Genomic DNA, 13,845 nt, shown 5'->3' on the forward strand with positions numbered 1-13,845 from the left:
GCGAGGGAGGCTGGAATATTAGCCTTTGCGTCCTTGGTGGCTTGGAGGAGGATCTTGATTCAGTGGAGGGACGCAAGGCCTCCAAGTGTTAACACCTGGTTAAACGACATGGCAAACTTCATCCAATTGGAAAGAATCAAATTCGCCCTGAGAGGGTCGGTGCAGGGGTTTTTCAGGCGATGGCAACCCTTCCTGGACCTCTTAGATCAGAGATAGAAACTGAGGTCGTGACAGCAGCAACCCGGGAGGGGAGGGGAGGGCGGGAGGGAGGGGGGGGAGGGTGTGGGGGAGGGGAGGGGGGGGGGGAGGGGGGATAACAACGAAGGAAACACGGTATCGGTGGTGTCACGGGCAAGGCCTGCCCGAGGACACTGCCAGAAACGACAAGATGGTCTGGCGGCCGGTTCGTCGGCGGGGGGGGGGGGGGGAGGCGGGGGGGGGCGCGCGGGTAGGGGGTGGGGGGGATTTTTGTTAAGTAGGGGGGTTTGACTTTGTTTTGATATAACTCACATGTGGGGGGGGGTTAAAATGTTTGTACTCTGAAAAATTTCTTCAATAAAAAGTATTTAAAAAAAAAAAAAATACTCTTGAGGGTTCTACCATTCACTGTATATTCCCTACCTGTATTAGACCTTCCAAAAAGCATTACCTCACATTTGTCCAGATTAAACTCCATCTGCCATCTCGCCACCCAAGTCTCCAAACAATCTAAATCTTGCTGTATCCTCCGGCAATCCTCATTGCTATCCACAATTCCACCAACCTTTGTGTCGTCCACAAACTTACTAATCAGACCAGTTACATTTTCCTCCAAATCATTTCAAACAGTAAAGGTCCCAGCACTGATCCCTGCAGAACACCACTGGTCACAGACCTCCGATCAGAAAAGCACCCTTCCATTGCTACTCTGCCTTCTATGACCTAGCCAGTTCTGTATCCATCTTGCCAGCTCGCCTCTGATCCCATCTGACTTCACCTTTTGCACCAGTCTGCTATGAGGGACCTTGTCAAAGGCCTTACTGAAGTCCATATAGACAACATCCACTGCCCTACCTGCATCAATTATCAAAAACCTCTATCAAGTAGTGAGACACGACCTCCCCTTCAGAAAACCGTGCTGCCTCCTGCTAATACGACCCCTTGCTTCCAAATGGGAGTAGATCCTGTCTCGAAGAATTTTCTCCAGTAGTTTCCCTATACTGACGTAAGGCTCACCGGTCTGTAGTTCCCTGGATTATCCTTGCTAAAGTGAGGGCAGTCACAAAAGTCTTTCACTGTGTTAAAAAATTGTTATCAATTTCAGATAACAACTGATTATTTCCATTGCTTTGTTTAGTGTTCTGCATGTGTTTTTACACAGAGGACAGTGAAGCTAGTTAAGTCATTTAATGCCATTCAACTGATCTTTACATTTTGTTTCAGGTGGATGATTTCCTACAGGCAATTGTTAACTTTGATAAAGAGCATATCCATGAAGCTGTCGTCAAAACTATAAAGGAAGAATATCTCAGAGATGCTGAGTTCAATCCAGATTTTGTGCGAACAAAGTCATCCGTTGCTGCTGGACTCTGTGCTTGGGTTATAAATATTATTAAGTTCCATGAGGTATGAAACTTGAGAGCCAATTATCAATTTTCACCAAAATCTGTTCTCAATTTTTTGTTAGCTCTGAGGTTTTGATCAAATCTAATTTTGCAGATACTAAAAAATGTTTTGTCGATAAAGGAACTGAATTTTGTGGTTTACAGAAATATCCCACGGTCGAGGCTGAAAACAGGACAACCCTACTTTGGAGACCCAGAGTGACATGCTGCTGGTGGCAGCCTAATAAGAGGATGCTACCAGAGTTGGTGTCCTGTTAAGGAGATAGGCTTGCACTCAACACGAAGGACAGGGGGCTGGATTCTCCGCAGGTGGGATTCTCCGTTGCCCGACAGCGTGGGGCTGCCCACAATGGGAAACCTCATTGGCTGGCTGGCGGGACGGAGAATCCCACTACTGGGGGTAGGGCGCCGCACCAGTTTTCTGGTACGGCGGGGCAGAGAATCCGGCCCAGGATGTCTCAATTGCAGGGTTCCCTCAAACAGGGACAAATGTTGTTGGGGAAAGCAGGGTCAGCTCTGACAGTCGGGTTGGGGGGGGTCGTCCAAGTGGATATATGATGCCTTTGTTCAGGGGCTGTCATTGCCCCCAGCGGTTCCCTTAAAGGATGCGCTCTTTGTTCCTCCCCCCACTCCCAACCCTCCACCAGAACCTGCTGGGAGGTTGCTAGTTTTCAGTGGGATGTCTCCCCATGTAGCACCTGCCCCTCGCGACATGCAAAACATAGAATTTTCAGTGCAGAAGGAACATGTCTGTGGAGATGAGAAATGTCCCTTATTTTGCCAACTTTCCTGCCACTGCCAATATGGTATGACAGAGGGAAAATGTCAGGCTCCCCTCCTGACACCTTTCCTGCTGTTCTGCTAGCCCTCACACCTCCCAGCCCCTGACCAATGGGCTAAGAAAATTTAGACAAATGATTCCAGAGTTTGCATAAATTTGCCACGTGTCAGTATATCTTCCTTAGTTAATGGAACCTGGTCTGTTACTTCAATGTTACAGTGTTCACAACTGCTTTTATGGCTGAATGTCTAACAGTTGCTAGACTAATGACTTGCTCTCCACTATCCTCCTCTAAATTCAGATATTTCCATCCAAAAAGCACCCTTTAATTGGGTGAGCTGAGGGGAGACTTGACAGAAAACAATGGGTGGAATTCTCCGTTCAGCGACACCGAAATCGCGAAACATAATTGGGCAAAGAATCAGATGATTCTTGAGCTGAAAATCATGTCCGTAGCCAGGCACTCAATGGAATGACATGCTCTGGTGCCTCGACAGCGGTATCAATGCATTCTATTCCACACATACAGTAAACAGCGTTAGCATATCATTAATGGGACCAACCCGGTATTCCCCTGGGCTTCCGCGATGCTCCACCTCAGCCAGGAAGAATTACCGATGGCGAGTTTCACTTGTGATTTTGAAAATTGGGAAGCAGGCATGCTGAGGGAGAGAGCGGAGGTAGGACATGTTCCCAGAGGCACGACCGTGGACTGCTGGTCCTGCCGCTGGCATGGCTGGCTGGAGGCGGGGTGGGAGGGGGTGGAGGAGGGCATCTGCCAGGGCCGTGGAGGTGTAGCAAGGCGTGAACAGGGGATGGGCTATGGTATCGGAGTGACCCCTGGCACCAGGTTGGTTTACAGGCATGGATCACCATTGCCACGAATTGTGAAGCAGCCTTCTTGCTGCGGAATCCACTGAAAGGCCACCGTGGCCCGTGGTTACGCAGAGTGACACCAGCCATATGGATGAACCACCACACCCACCCCCATCACTCCCTCCACCACAACTCCGGGGGTGGGGATGGGAAAGGAGGGAGGGGGGAGAGGGGCATGCAGGGCAGGGGCTGCAGTGCAGTGCAGACTGGGGCCACTGTGTACCCCTTTGGACCTGGTGGGCCACCATGTTAATATGTCTGACTTTGACCCCTGCAAGCAGACTTTGGAATTCAACCAGGAATGTTTGCCACTATCCTAGCCGCCACAGGGGATGCACTGAGGCTGTACGAGAAGGAGCTGCTCAGGGAGAACCCTGCAGAAGCGGGGCCTGTCCCAGAGGAACATGGGCCAGCCAGTGAGGATGGAGAGCTGGCCACGCAAAAGGTCAAGGAGGAGGTGGGAAGAAGACGCCACATTTGGCCTCGTGTATACTGGCAGAGCCTGTCCTTTGAGGTCCTTCGAGGCACATGGAATGCTTGCCTTCATCAGCTGGGGCATTGAGTCCAGGAGTTGGGAAATCATGTTGCAGCTATATAAAATCTTGGTTGGGCCGCGTTTGGAGTATTGCATGCAGTTCTAGTCACCACATGGTTAGAAGGATGTGGGAGCTTTGGAGAGAGTGCAAAGAAGGTTCACCAGGATGTTGCCTGGTATTGAGAGTGATAGCTATGAGGAGATTTTGAATAAACTCAGATTGTTTTCACTAGAAAGACGGAGGCTGAGGTGAGATCTGATAGATGTCTACAAAATTATGAGAGGCATAGACAGGGTGGATGATCAGAGGCTTTTTCCAAGGGTGGAAGTGTCAATTACAAAGGGGCATAAGTTCAAGATGAGAGGGGAAATGTTTAAGTGAGATGTGCGGGGTGCGTTTTTAATGCAAAGAGTGGTGGGTGCCTGGATTGCGCAGCCAGAGGATGTAGTGGAAGCAGGCACATGAGCAAGATTTAAGAAGCATCTGGTTGGGGACATGAACATGGAGGAAATAGAGGGATATTGACTGAGTACGGGCAGGTTTTATTTTAGTTAAGACATCATGATCGGCACAGGCTTGGAGGGGGGCCTTTTTCTGTGCTGTACTTTTCTTTGTTTTTTTTTCTCTTTCTTTGACCTGCCAAACCGGGCATGTCGTTGAAGACTCCGGTTGAGCAGGGAGACTGTACGGCATATCTGCCAGATCATGGCTCACCTGGAAGGGTATAGAGGAAGGACACCTGCTCCCTTTGGCCATCAAGGTGCCGGTCATCCTGAACTTTTTTGCCACAGGTTTCTTCCAGGCGCCGAATGGGGACCTGTCCGGGATCTTGCAGACCTCGGTGCACAGATGCATCTGTGTCGTCACAGAGACCAGGGCCGGGATTCTCCCCTATCCAGCGGGGCGGGGGGTCCCGGCATTTTGGAGTGGCATGAACCACTCTGGCGTCGGGCCGCCCCAAAGGTGCGGACGTCTCCGCACCTTTCGGGGCCAAGCCCTCACATTGAGGGGCTAGGCCCGCGCCAGAGTGGTTCCCACTCCGCCGGCTGGCGTGAACGGCCTTTGGTGCCATGCCAGCTGGGGCCGAAAAGGACTTCGCCAGCCGGCATAAGTCCGCACATGCGCCGGAGCGTCAGCGGCTGCTGACGTCATACCGGCGCATGCACAGGGGAGGGGGTCTCTTCCGCCTCCGCCATGGTGAAGACCATGGAGAAGGCTGAAGAAAAAGAGTGCCCGCATGGCACAGGTCCTCCCGCCGATCGGTGGGCCCCAATCGTGAGCCAGGCCACCGTGGGGGCACCCCCCGAGGTCAGATCGCCCCACGCACCCCCCCCAGGACCCCGGCGCCGGCCCGCGACGCCAATCCCGCCGGTCAGTTAGGGTGGTTTAATCCACGCCGGCGGGAGAGGCCTGTCAGCGGTGGGACTTCAGCCCATCGCAGGCCAGAGAATCGCCTTGGGGGGCCCGCCGACTGGCGCTGCGCGATTCCCTCCCCCGCCGAATCTCCGGGGGGCAAAGAATTTGGGAGACGGCGAGGCGGGATTGACGCCGGCCCCGGGTGATTCTCTGACCTGGCGGGGGGTCGGAGAATCCCGCCCCCTATATGTCCAGTCAGCACAATACATCTACTTCAATGTGGACTGAGCCCACCAGGATGCCTGGGCAGGGGGGTTTGCTGTCATCGCCTGGATGTTCCAGGTCCAGGGGGTGATTGACAGGACTCATGACCCCCTACAAGCACTATCACATGAGGGGCTTGCCTTCACAAACGAAAGGAGTTCCACTCAATGAATATTACAGCTGGTGTGTGACCACAAGATGCACATCATGCATGGCTGCGCCCGATATCCAGGCAGCATGCACGATGCCTTCATCCTGACACACTCAATGGCTCCTGACACTTTCAACGTGCATCCCCGGGTGATAGGTTGGCTCCTGGGTGACGGGGGTTATCTGCTGCTGTCATGGCTGATGACATCTATCCGGAGGCCTCAGACAAATGCTACAATGACTCCCATGCCGCGACCAGGGCCATGAGCGTCAGGGTGGAGTTGACCTGCTGCAGTTCCCGCCCTGTGACCTAGGTCCACTTTGGCAGCCGCCCTCTGGAGTATCCGGGTGTGTACGGGCCCAGCAGTCTCACCGGTGTCACAGATGGCATCGTGCTACCCTGTTCTGCCCACTTCACATCAGATAATCAAGGACGGGGTGGGGAGGGGAGGAGTCCTACGCGCTGTGTTGTTCCGGCATCCCACCCTGTGGGGGTCACCGGCACCATATTTCTCCTTTAACTCCTCCAAGCTAGCGAACATCTCGTCCAAAAATAGATCCCCCGCCTTCTCCAAACCTCTGTACTTCCAAGCACTAAATGCGGTATTCTGCCTTGCCGACTTGAATAGGTGATTGACGCAGATGGCATGAGCTGTGATGCTGCCCCCAATGCAAAATGTTGGTGGTGACTCGTCTCCATTTTATTGACATCTCAAACTTAACCTTCACAGTCATCCTCCACAAATGTTCTCACTCCATCCTCCTCGCTCTTTCCACTTCTCAGACTCAGAATTCTTTTACAAGAAGAAAGCGCACAATTCCACGGAGAGGCAGCAAACCAGAAGTGAACTTGCAGTTGCAGCCTTATTGATCACTCTGGAGGAACAGTTGTTAGAAATTGGAGGGGTGCCAAAGTCCAGAGGTGGGGACTCCCACATAACTGACACCAGTATTATACATCACAGTACCACTTGACACAAAACACTCACTCATACAGTACTGAGTTGAAGTCACCTCTAACTTAAATGTCATGATATGCTGAATGAAACAAAACCATGTCAAACATAATTTGTGTCTTTCATCAGAGGAGTAGCAGCGAGAGGAGGCAGAGGATTCCTCAGAAGTAGGTGGAGGTTAGGGAACCTTCTTTTACAGGACACGACATTCCAAACTCTGCTCAGCTGGGTGCAGGTGCTGACTCTTGGGTGTCATTCATGAAAAGGAACAGCAGTTATGTGGTTTTGTCAGCACTTCGAAAGGCTACACCATGATATCTCAGATGCACTAATGTCCACCTCCAGAAAACAGTGGCCAGCTGCATGGGCCTCCTTGAACAGCACTCGCATCTATCTTCCGTCCCTTCAAAAAAGCAGCTCATCCTCGCTCTGGTGAGGTGCGCTCAAAAAACTACCTTTAACTGAATGAGGCTCAGCCTCACACAAGACGTTGCAAGACATGCTGTAGAGTGTATACTGGTCCACTCCTACATCCTGCACACTTTACACAGGAATGAGGAAAACCTCAAGTCGGTGGTTCAACCCCTCACATCGGGCGGAATTCTCCACAAAGGCCGACGCCGTTGTGAAACCCAGAGTGTTTCACGACGGCGTCGGAGGCCGCTCCTCGCCCCCTATTCTCCCCCCCCCCTCTTAGGTGGCCAGTTAAAGACTACTTAATGGGCCTTATCCTGCCACTGTTGGCATTAATCCAGCTGCCGCTGAGCCTGTCATCATGTGCATCCACAACAGTTACTATCCTGCAAGCAGCTTGTCACAAATGGGGCTGGGGAATATTCTTCAACCAAAGGAACTAGACCTTGGGCAGGGGTTGCCTGCTGGGTGCCAAACCTCTGCCCTTGCTGCTGGCCCAGCACATCCTCTTTTCCTCCTTCTACCTGCCCCCCCCCACCAATCCCCACAAAATCACCCACTGCCAACATCCCTTACCTTTATATAATATACCCACGTACCTTTATCCTGGGTTGCTTCGCGATCCTAGGACTCGGGTGGGGGGAGGCTGGTGCTACACCGGAAGCAATCACCGCCTCCTTTGTAGCTCTGCTAAGCACAAGATCTGCCAGCCCCTCACCATCCTGAGTGGCCTGATTTTAGAAGAAGGCCACCTTGTGGTCTCGTCACTACCTGATTGGCAAGAAGTTTGACAGGTCATCCCGAAAAGAGACAGCGCAAGTCTCTGTCTGCTCTCCAATCAGGTGGGAAAACCCCCGACATTGCAACAAGATTCCAGTCTAGGATAGGATAAGGCACATGAGAACAGATATTACTGGAAAGCACACAGATGAATAGTTCAGTTTTGTATGTAATACAATAAAATTATTATGAAACAGTTTCTTGATGGTGGCTTTCATTTCAGGATTTGGGCCAATAGAACATTGTGGTAGTCTGTATAGATGGGTTGAAAGGTTGGGAATTGTGATTTTGGGATGACACGAAGGAACTGTGCTCTTTCTTGAGTATTCACTCCCAGTCCGACCTTCGAAGGGGCCAAAATACCTCCCCCTCAGACTCCTCTTCTTCCTTCTGCTCCTCCTCCTGAGTTGACTGCTCAATGTCTAGTGACAAGGGCTGTTCCCTCATGGTAGTGAGTTTGTGGAGGATGCACCAAACTACGCTGAACTAGGTGAGCACTGAAGGGTGCCCCCTGAGGGATCCAGGAAGAAAAACTGTTATTCAGGATGCCAGTGGTTTTTTTCTCAAATTTTCGTATTCTTGCCTGGCTCCCATTATAGATAGTAGCTATGGTTGGCTGCCACAGGATGAAGGCTGCCAAGATGGCAGGCATTCAGTAGGGGGATCTTCTGGGCATGCCACATATCACATAATGCTGCAAGCCTGGCAAATCCATATGCTCTCTCCTCCTTCTCTCTGTGCGAAGGCCGTGAAATTCCTTCTCTTTCTGATGTGTTGGGTACTCTGGATCTGTGGACACTGCGTTTACCTTAGTAGTAACATAGACAGGCTACCAACACTTGCAAAAGTACAACTCTATTTTATTTAACTAAGACCTGTTAAACATACTTGCACTGTGGGTCGACACCATGTTAGATTGACTGAAGACCTATGCCTAACCTGACCAGCCTATACTGCGAGCACATGGTGAAGGTACTGACTGCGGGCTCTGTCTGTCTCAGAGGCTGCATCCCGAATGAGCGGGAAAACTAGTGCCCTCTGACTTTATAGTGACTGTGCCCTAACTGGTGATTGGCTGCTGTGTTGTGTGTGTTGATTGGTCTTGCAGCGTGTCAGTCAGTGTGTGTCCCTGCACCATCATATACTGATGTGTATATTATGACGCCTTCTATACAGGGCATGTATCCCTTCCCTGATACAGCGGTTGATAGCAAACTGTAAATTTTGGTGATGTCACCTATTCCTGCCTTAAAGAATCACAGGTGTAGAAATTGAGGGTGACAGTGACCTTACTAGTCTTGACAGATACGTCCTTACCCTGCTGCACAGCTGCAAGTCAGATTATAGGAGACGGCACAGTTCAGTGACCACCTCCTTGTTGAAACACAAAGACCTCCTTCATTGTTCCTGGCAGTGAAGGAGAGAAGTATTATATAAAGATCCTTGGTGGGTAGGGCCTTCTATTGAGACCATTTTCCTCCTACCACTGAGCACTGATTCCCCTCCCTGCATTCACTGCTGCATTTCCATTTTATTCTGAAGCACAAAAAATAATGCAACCATGGGTGTGATTCTCCGGTCTCGTTGTGCTCCCGCTCAAGCAAAACAAGGCGAGTGAATAGCGGACGAGGCGGAAAGCGGGAACCAAGCCGGGCACTAACTGGCCTGCTCCCGTCGGCGAAATCAGGATCTTGTTGTAGCGTGGCAAGAAACCAATTATCACCATTTAAGCCCTATTTCCATACAATTAACAGGGGCCAACCCTTTCCAACAGCCTTCCGTGATTCATCGACCTCTGCAGCAAGTGGTCACACTGGCGCCGATTAGTACTCCTTTTTAAAAACGGGAACCTGGCGGAAAGGCTGAGTAGCCTCCTCCAAGGAAAAGAGCCTGGGTGTGCGGGTTTGCCACCCCAGTGCTCGGCGCGGGGTGTGGGCCCTCGGCTGGCAGTGGGGGTGACCTCCGCAGGGATGGATCGCCATGGGAGAGTGGGGGGCAGGCGCATTAGGGCAACCGGTGTGCAACCGTGTGCTACCATGCCAACCCTAGAATCATGCGTATCCGTTCGGGGGGGCAACCCTTGTCACTGCCCATCTGCCGCACCGACTACCCATAACCTCACGGTAGCATGGTGGTTAGCATCAATGCTTCACAGCTCCAGGGTCCCAGGTTCGATTCCCGGCTGGGTCACTGTCTGTGTGGAGTCTGCACATCCTCCCCGTGTGTGCGTGGGTTTCCTCCGGGTGCTCCGGTTTCCTCCCACAGTCCAAAAATGTGCGGGTTAGGTGGATTGGCCATGCTAAATTGCCCGTAGTGTAAGGTTAATGGGGGAATTGTTGGGTTATGGGTATACGGGTTACGTGGGTTTAAGTAGGGTGATCATTGCTCGGCACAACATCGAGGGCCGAAGGGCCTGTTCTGTGCTGTACTGTTCTAAATTCTAACCCCCACTGACTGCCAAGGCTTCTGGCCATGCGGCTGAAGGTTATTGCTGAAGGGAATTGGCAATCTTGGTTAAGTGAGCGCTTCACACAACCCAAGTGGATTCCCGTGGGTGGGTGGGCCATGTAGCATGTGGGAGTCATTGGCTAGCATCCCACTCAGACCTTGATGCAAGAACACTGTGCCTGAACACTGCGGGATGCAACACAACACACGCAGCAGCCAACATCCGAACACCCAGGACACATCTCCGGGGACATGTCCACGTCCGGAGTGTGGATGAGTGCCTTGGGGAGGGGGCCAGCACTCGGTCATTATGAGATGACACCTACCTCTGCATTAAAGAATCAGCCTCAGGGGTCCAGTGAGAGGAGCACGCTGCGGCCGGGAGTGCGTGGGCATTCTGGGTGGGGGAGGGGGGATCAATGGGGCAAAGGAGGATCCTGGGGTGGGAGCCACACTGTTTGTCAGTCCAACACCCACTCCCAATGCCTCACAGATATTCAACGCTAAGGCAGGGATTTTTGGACCCATCAGAACTTGCCCTAGTTGTGCTGTTGCTAGGCCGAGCGGTCAGACACCAGAGACGGCGTCAGCAGCAGCATCTGCAGATGCCCGAGGTGGCGGCCCATGTGCCAGACCCCGCCCCACACCCTGAGGACCCGTCCACTCATCAGGCCAGGGAGGGACCTAGAGGGGGAGTAGCGTGGCAGCCCATGGTGTGCAGGCGTCACCGGTCATTCTAACAGATGACGGACAACACCTGCCGCAGGAGGCTCCACCTCAACAAGGAGATGGTGCAGCACCTGTGCCTTGTCCTCGGGGACTTGGCACCAAATGGAGGAGGAGGACACCTGTTCCCGATGGCCATCAAGGTCACTGCAGCCCTGAACCTATGCGTGTCGGTATCATTCCAGGACTCGAACTAGAACCTGTGTGGCATCTCGCAGGAGTCAGCCCACAGATGCATCCGACAGGTCTGTTTGCCTGGGCGGAAAACTACATTAACTTTGACCTGGACCAAGCTCAGCAAGACGCCGGGCAGCAAGATTCTCCGCCATTGCCAGGATTCCCCAGGTCCAGGGAGTAGTGGATGGCACGTTTGTTGCCCTGTACTCACCGAGCCATTTGGGAGTGAACAGAAAGGGGTTCCACTCCCTCAACGTACAGCTCGTGTGCCACCACCACAAGAAGAGCATGTCAGGAGCGTCCACGACAGCTACATCCTGGGGCAGTCGGTCAAACCCAGCCTCTTCAAGTACCACCCCAGGATGGGCGGCTGGCTCTTGGGGGATAAGGGGTACCTGATGAGGACCTGGCTAATGACACCACTGCAGATGCTGAGATCGAGAAGGACACTGGTACAACAAAGTCCGTGCGACCACCTGGGCTGGTTTATGAGGAGCTGGTTTAGCACAGTGGGCTAAACAGCTAGTTTGCAATGCAGAACAATGCCAGCAGTGCGGGTTAAATTCCCATACCAGCCTCCCCGAAAAGGCGCCTAGGGGCTTTTCACAGTAACTTCAATGAAGCCAACTTGTGACAATAAGCGATTGTTATTATTATTAGAGCAGTGCATCGGACTCCTCAAGATGCGGTTCTGATGACGCGACTGCTCTGGTGGTGCACTCCAGTACACCCCCAGAGGGTTGCCCGCTTTGTTGTGGTCTGTGGTGTCCTCCATAACCTCACATAGCAGCGGAGCGACGATTTGGAGGTGGGGATGAGGATCATGTGGCCACCTCTGAGGAGGAGGAGGATGGTGAGGCAGCACCAGATCAGCAGAGCTGGAGGACAAGCCCAGGGATGAAACGGAGGATCAGCTGGAGGCTGCAGGACTGGCGGGAGCGACCGAAGTCAGGGAGGCCCTGATATTTGCCCATTCACATAGGACATGGCTTGGTCCATCATTGCTACATTACTTACTTCACCACCCCCATCTTCCATCCTCCTAAGGTCTGTCACATTACTTCAGGGTGTTGGGACTGTGTCGGCACCATCAACGGGTCACTATCGAGGGCAGAGGGTGATAATAACCCACTGAGAGCTGAACTCCAGTGCTCCTCAATCTATGCCATAGTCTGACCCCTGCCTGTCTGCTGAGTTCTCGCTCACATCCATCACGGGTGTGCCCGTGGGGGAGTGGGAGATGCCGGGAAACTTAGGCTAAGGGTTCGGAGGTTGGCTCGCATTGCGGAAGAAAGTGACAGAGGCGTCATACTGGTTGTTGCCAAGGGTTTTTGATGTGTCACAGGTATCCAACAATCCACTCTTCCTATGGTGCCGCCCCACTCTTCCCACTACCCCCTCACCCCCTACCTACCCCCCTCACATGCCTACCCAGGTGCTCTCAGTGATCCTCAACATGCTTAATCTTCCTAGCTCTACCGCTACATCTAGGTGTGTCCCCAGGATGCCCATCTGAGGTGGAGGCAGTCAGCTGCTTACCACTTCCTGTGGCCTTCATGCCCTTGGCAGGATGTCCTCTGGAGGCTCTGGGGCTGAGGGCCCCGGTGCACATGTCGGTGGCACATGCACAGCCATGCCGCCCTGTCCCGTGTGCTGACTTTGAGACGCTGCCTCATTAGAGGGGTGAATTGCAGGGGAGCTGGTGGCCACCATCCCAACTCCATGGGGCAGGTCTGGGTTGGCACCCGGCGCCCTCTTCTCTCGCTCGGTGCTCATAGGGCCCCGGGGTTCAACTGTGGACGGAGGGGCAGCTGCTTCGAGCCCCGGCTGTCCCTGCATAACTTGGCTCTGCCAGCACTGGCGGTTCACCATGGTTTGCACCATCATGTCGACGGCCTCTGCGATGTTCCTCAGTGATTGGGCATGCTCCGCAGCACCTCGGCAATGCCCACCTTCGACTGGGACATATCCCGCAAAACCTCACCAAGGTTAGCCTGGGTCAGCCTTAGACTGGGCCACATTCACCAGTGACTCGAACATTCTGCCGAGACCCTCAGCTACCGAGTGCAGCACGCCTTGGACATTTCCACTAATCGTGCCGGTGCCGTGCACCAGGCTCTCCACTGCGGTAGTGTTGGCCTCGGTGCCACGCATTACCGGCGACATCTACTGCATCCGTAGCCTCTGGGACTCCTCCCATCAGCTATGGACTTGCCGAAGTGTCGCTGACATCTCCATCTGAATGTCCCGGCCGCTCCCTAACGTCTCCGGGTATAGCTGTTGCATAGGCTCAGCATCTGTCCTGGGAGCCAGCAGACCGACTGCTGTCTCGCCTAGGTGGTCCTACCTCCACCTGAGTACATCAACAACTGTGAGGTGCTCATCAGATTCTGCCCCAGAAGCGTGTTCACTAACGTTTCCCACCGAGATGCCTCCTGGGAGGCGAGAGAGTGGGCCACCCAGGATGGCTGGCACCGTCGGCTGGAGGACCTGCTGGAGAATGGACATGTAGTCAGTGGGAGGGATGGGTCAGTCAGTAAGGTATTAACAACTGAAGTTTGACAGGTCCTCCGGATGGAGCCCGGTGGTTCCTCACCTCTGCGGCATCCGCCAACCTCCGCGTAGGTGACCGCCCTGTCCTCAGCCACCCCAGTCACCTCCAGGGCCCACTCCTTGACGGAACTGCAGATTCTTAAGTCTGTCACCCACCGCCAATCTGGGCCCTCTCCCGGCGAGCTTTTCCTGAGGAGACACAGAGAGGACATCATTGGCCACAT

At 53.2% G+C, this 13,845-nt stretch overlaps 1 protein-coding gene across 1 annotated transcript in view; it reads left to right on the forward strand.

Annotated features, from left to right (window-relative positions):
* The window catches only part of LOC119962304 (dynein heavy chain 11, axonemal-like), a 690,045-nt gene that overhangs the window by 546,262 nt on the left and 129,938 nt on the right, over positions 1-13,845 (forward strand). Inside the window, exon 44 of the mRNA XM_038790290.1 lies at positions 1,423-1,605. Coding sequence (XP_038646218.1) covers positions 1,423-1,605 — 183 coding nt within the window. The remainder of the gene's footprint in view (positions 1-1,422; positions 1,606-13,845) is intronic.

Source organism: Scyliorhinus canicula, chromosome 2, assembly GCF_902713615.1.
Source record: "Scyliorhinus canicula chromosome 2, sScyCan1.1, whole genome shotgun sequence".
NCBI classification, from domain to species: domain Eukaryota; kingdom Metazoa; phylum Chordata; class Chondrichthyes; order Carcharhiniformes; family Scyliorhinidae; genus Scyliorhinus; species Scyliorhinus canicula.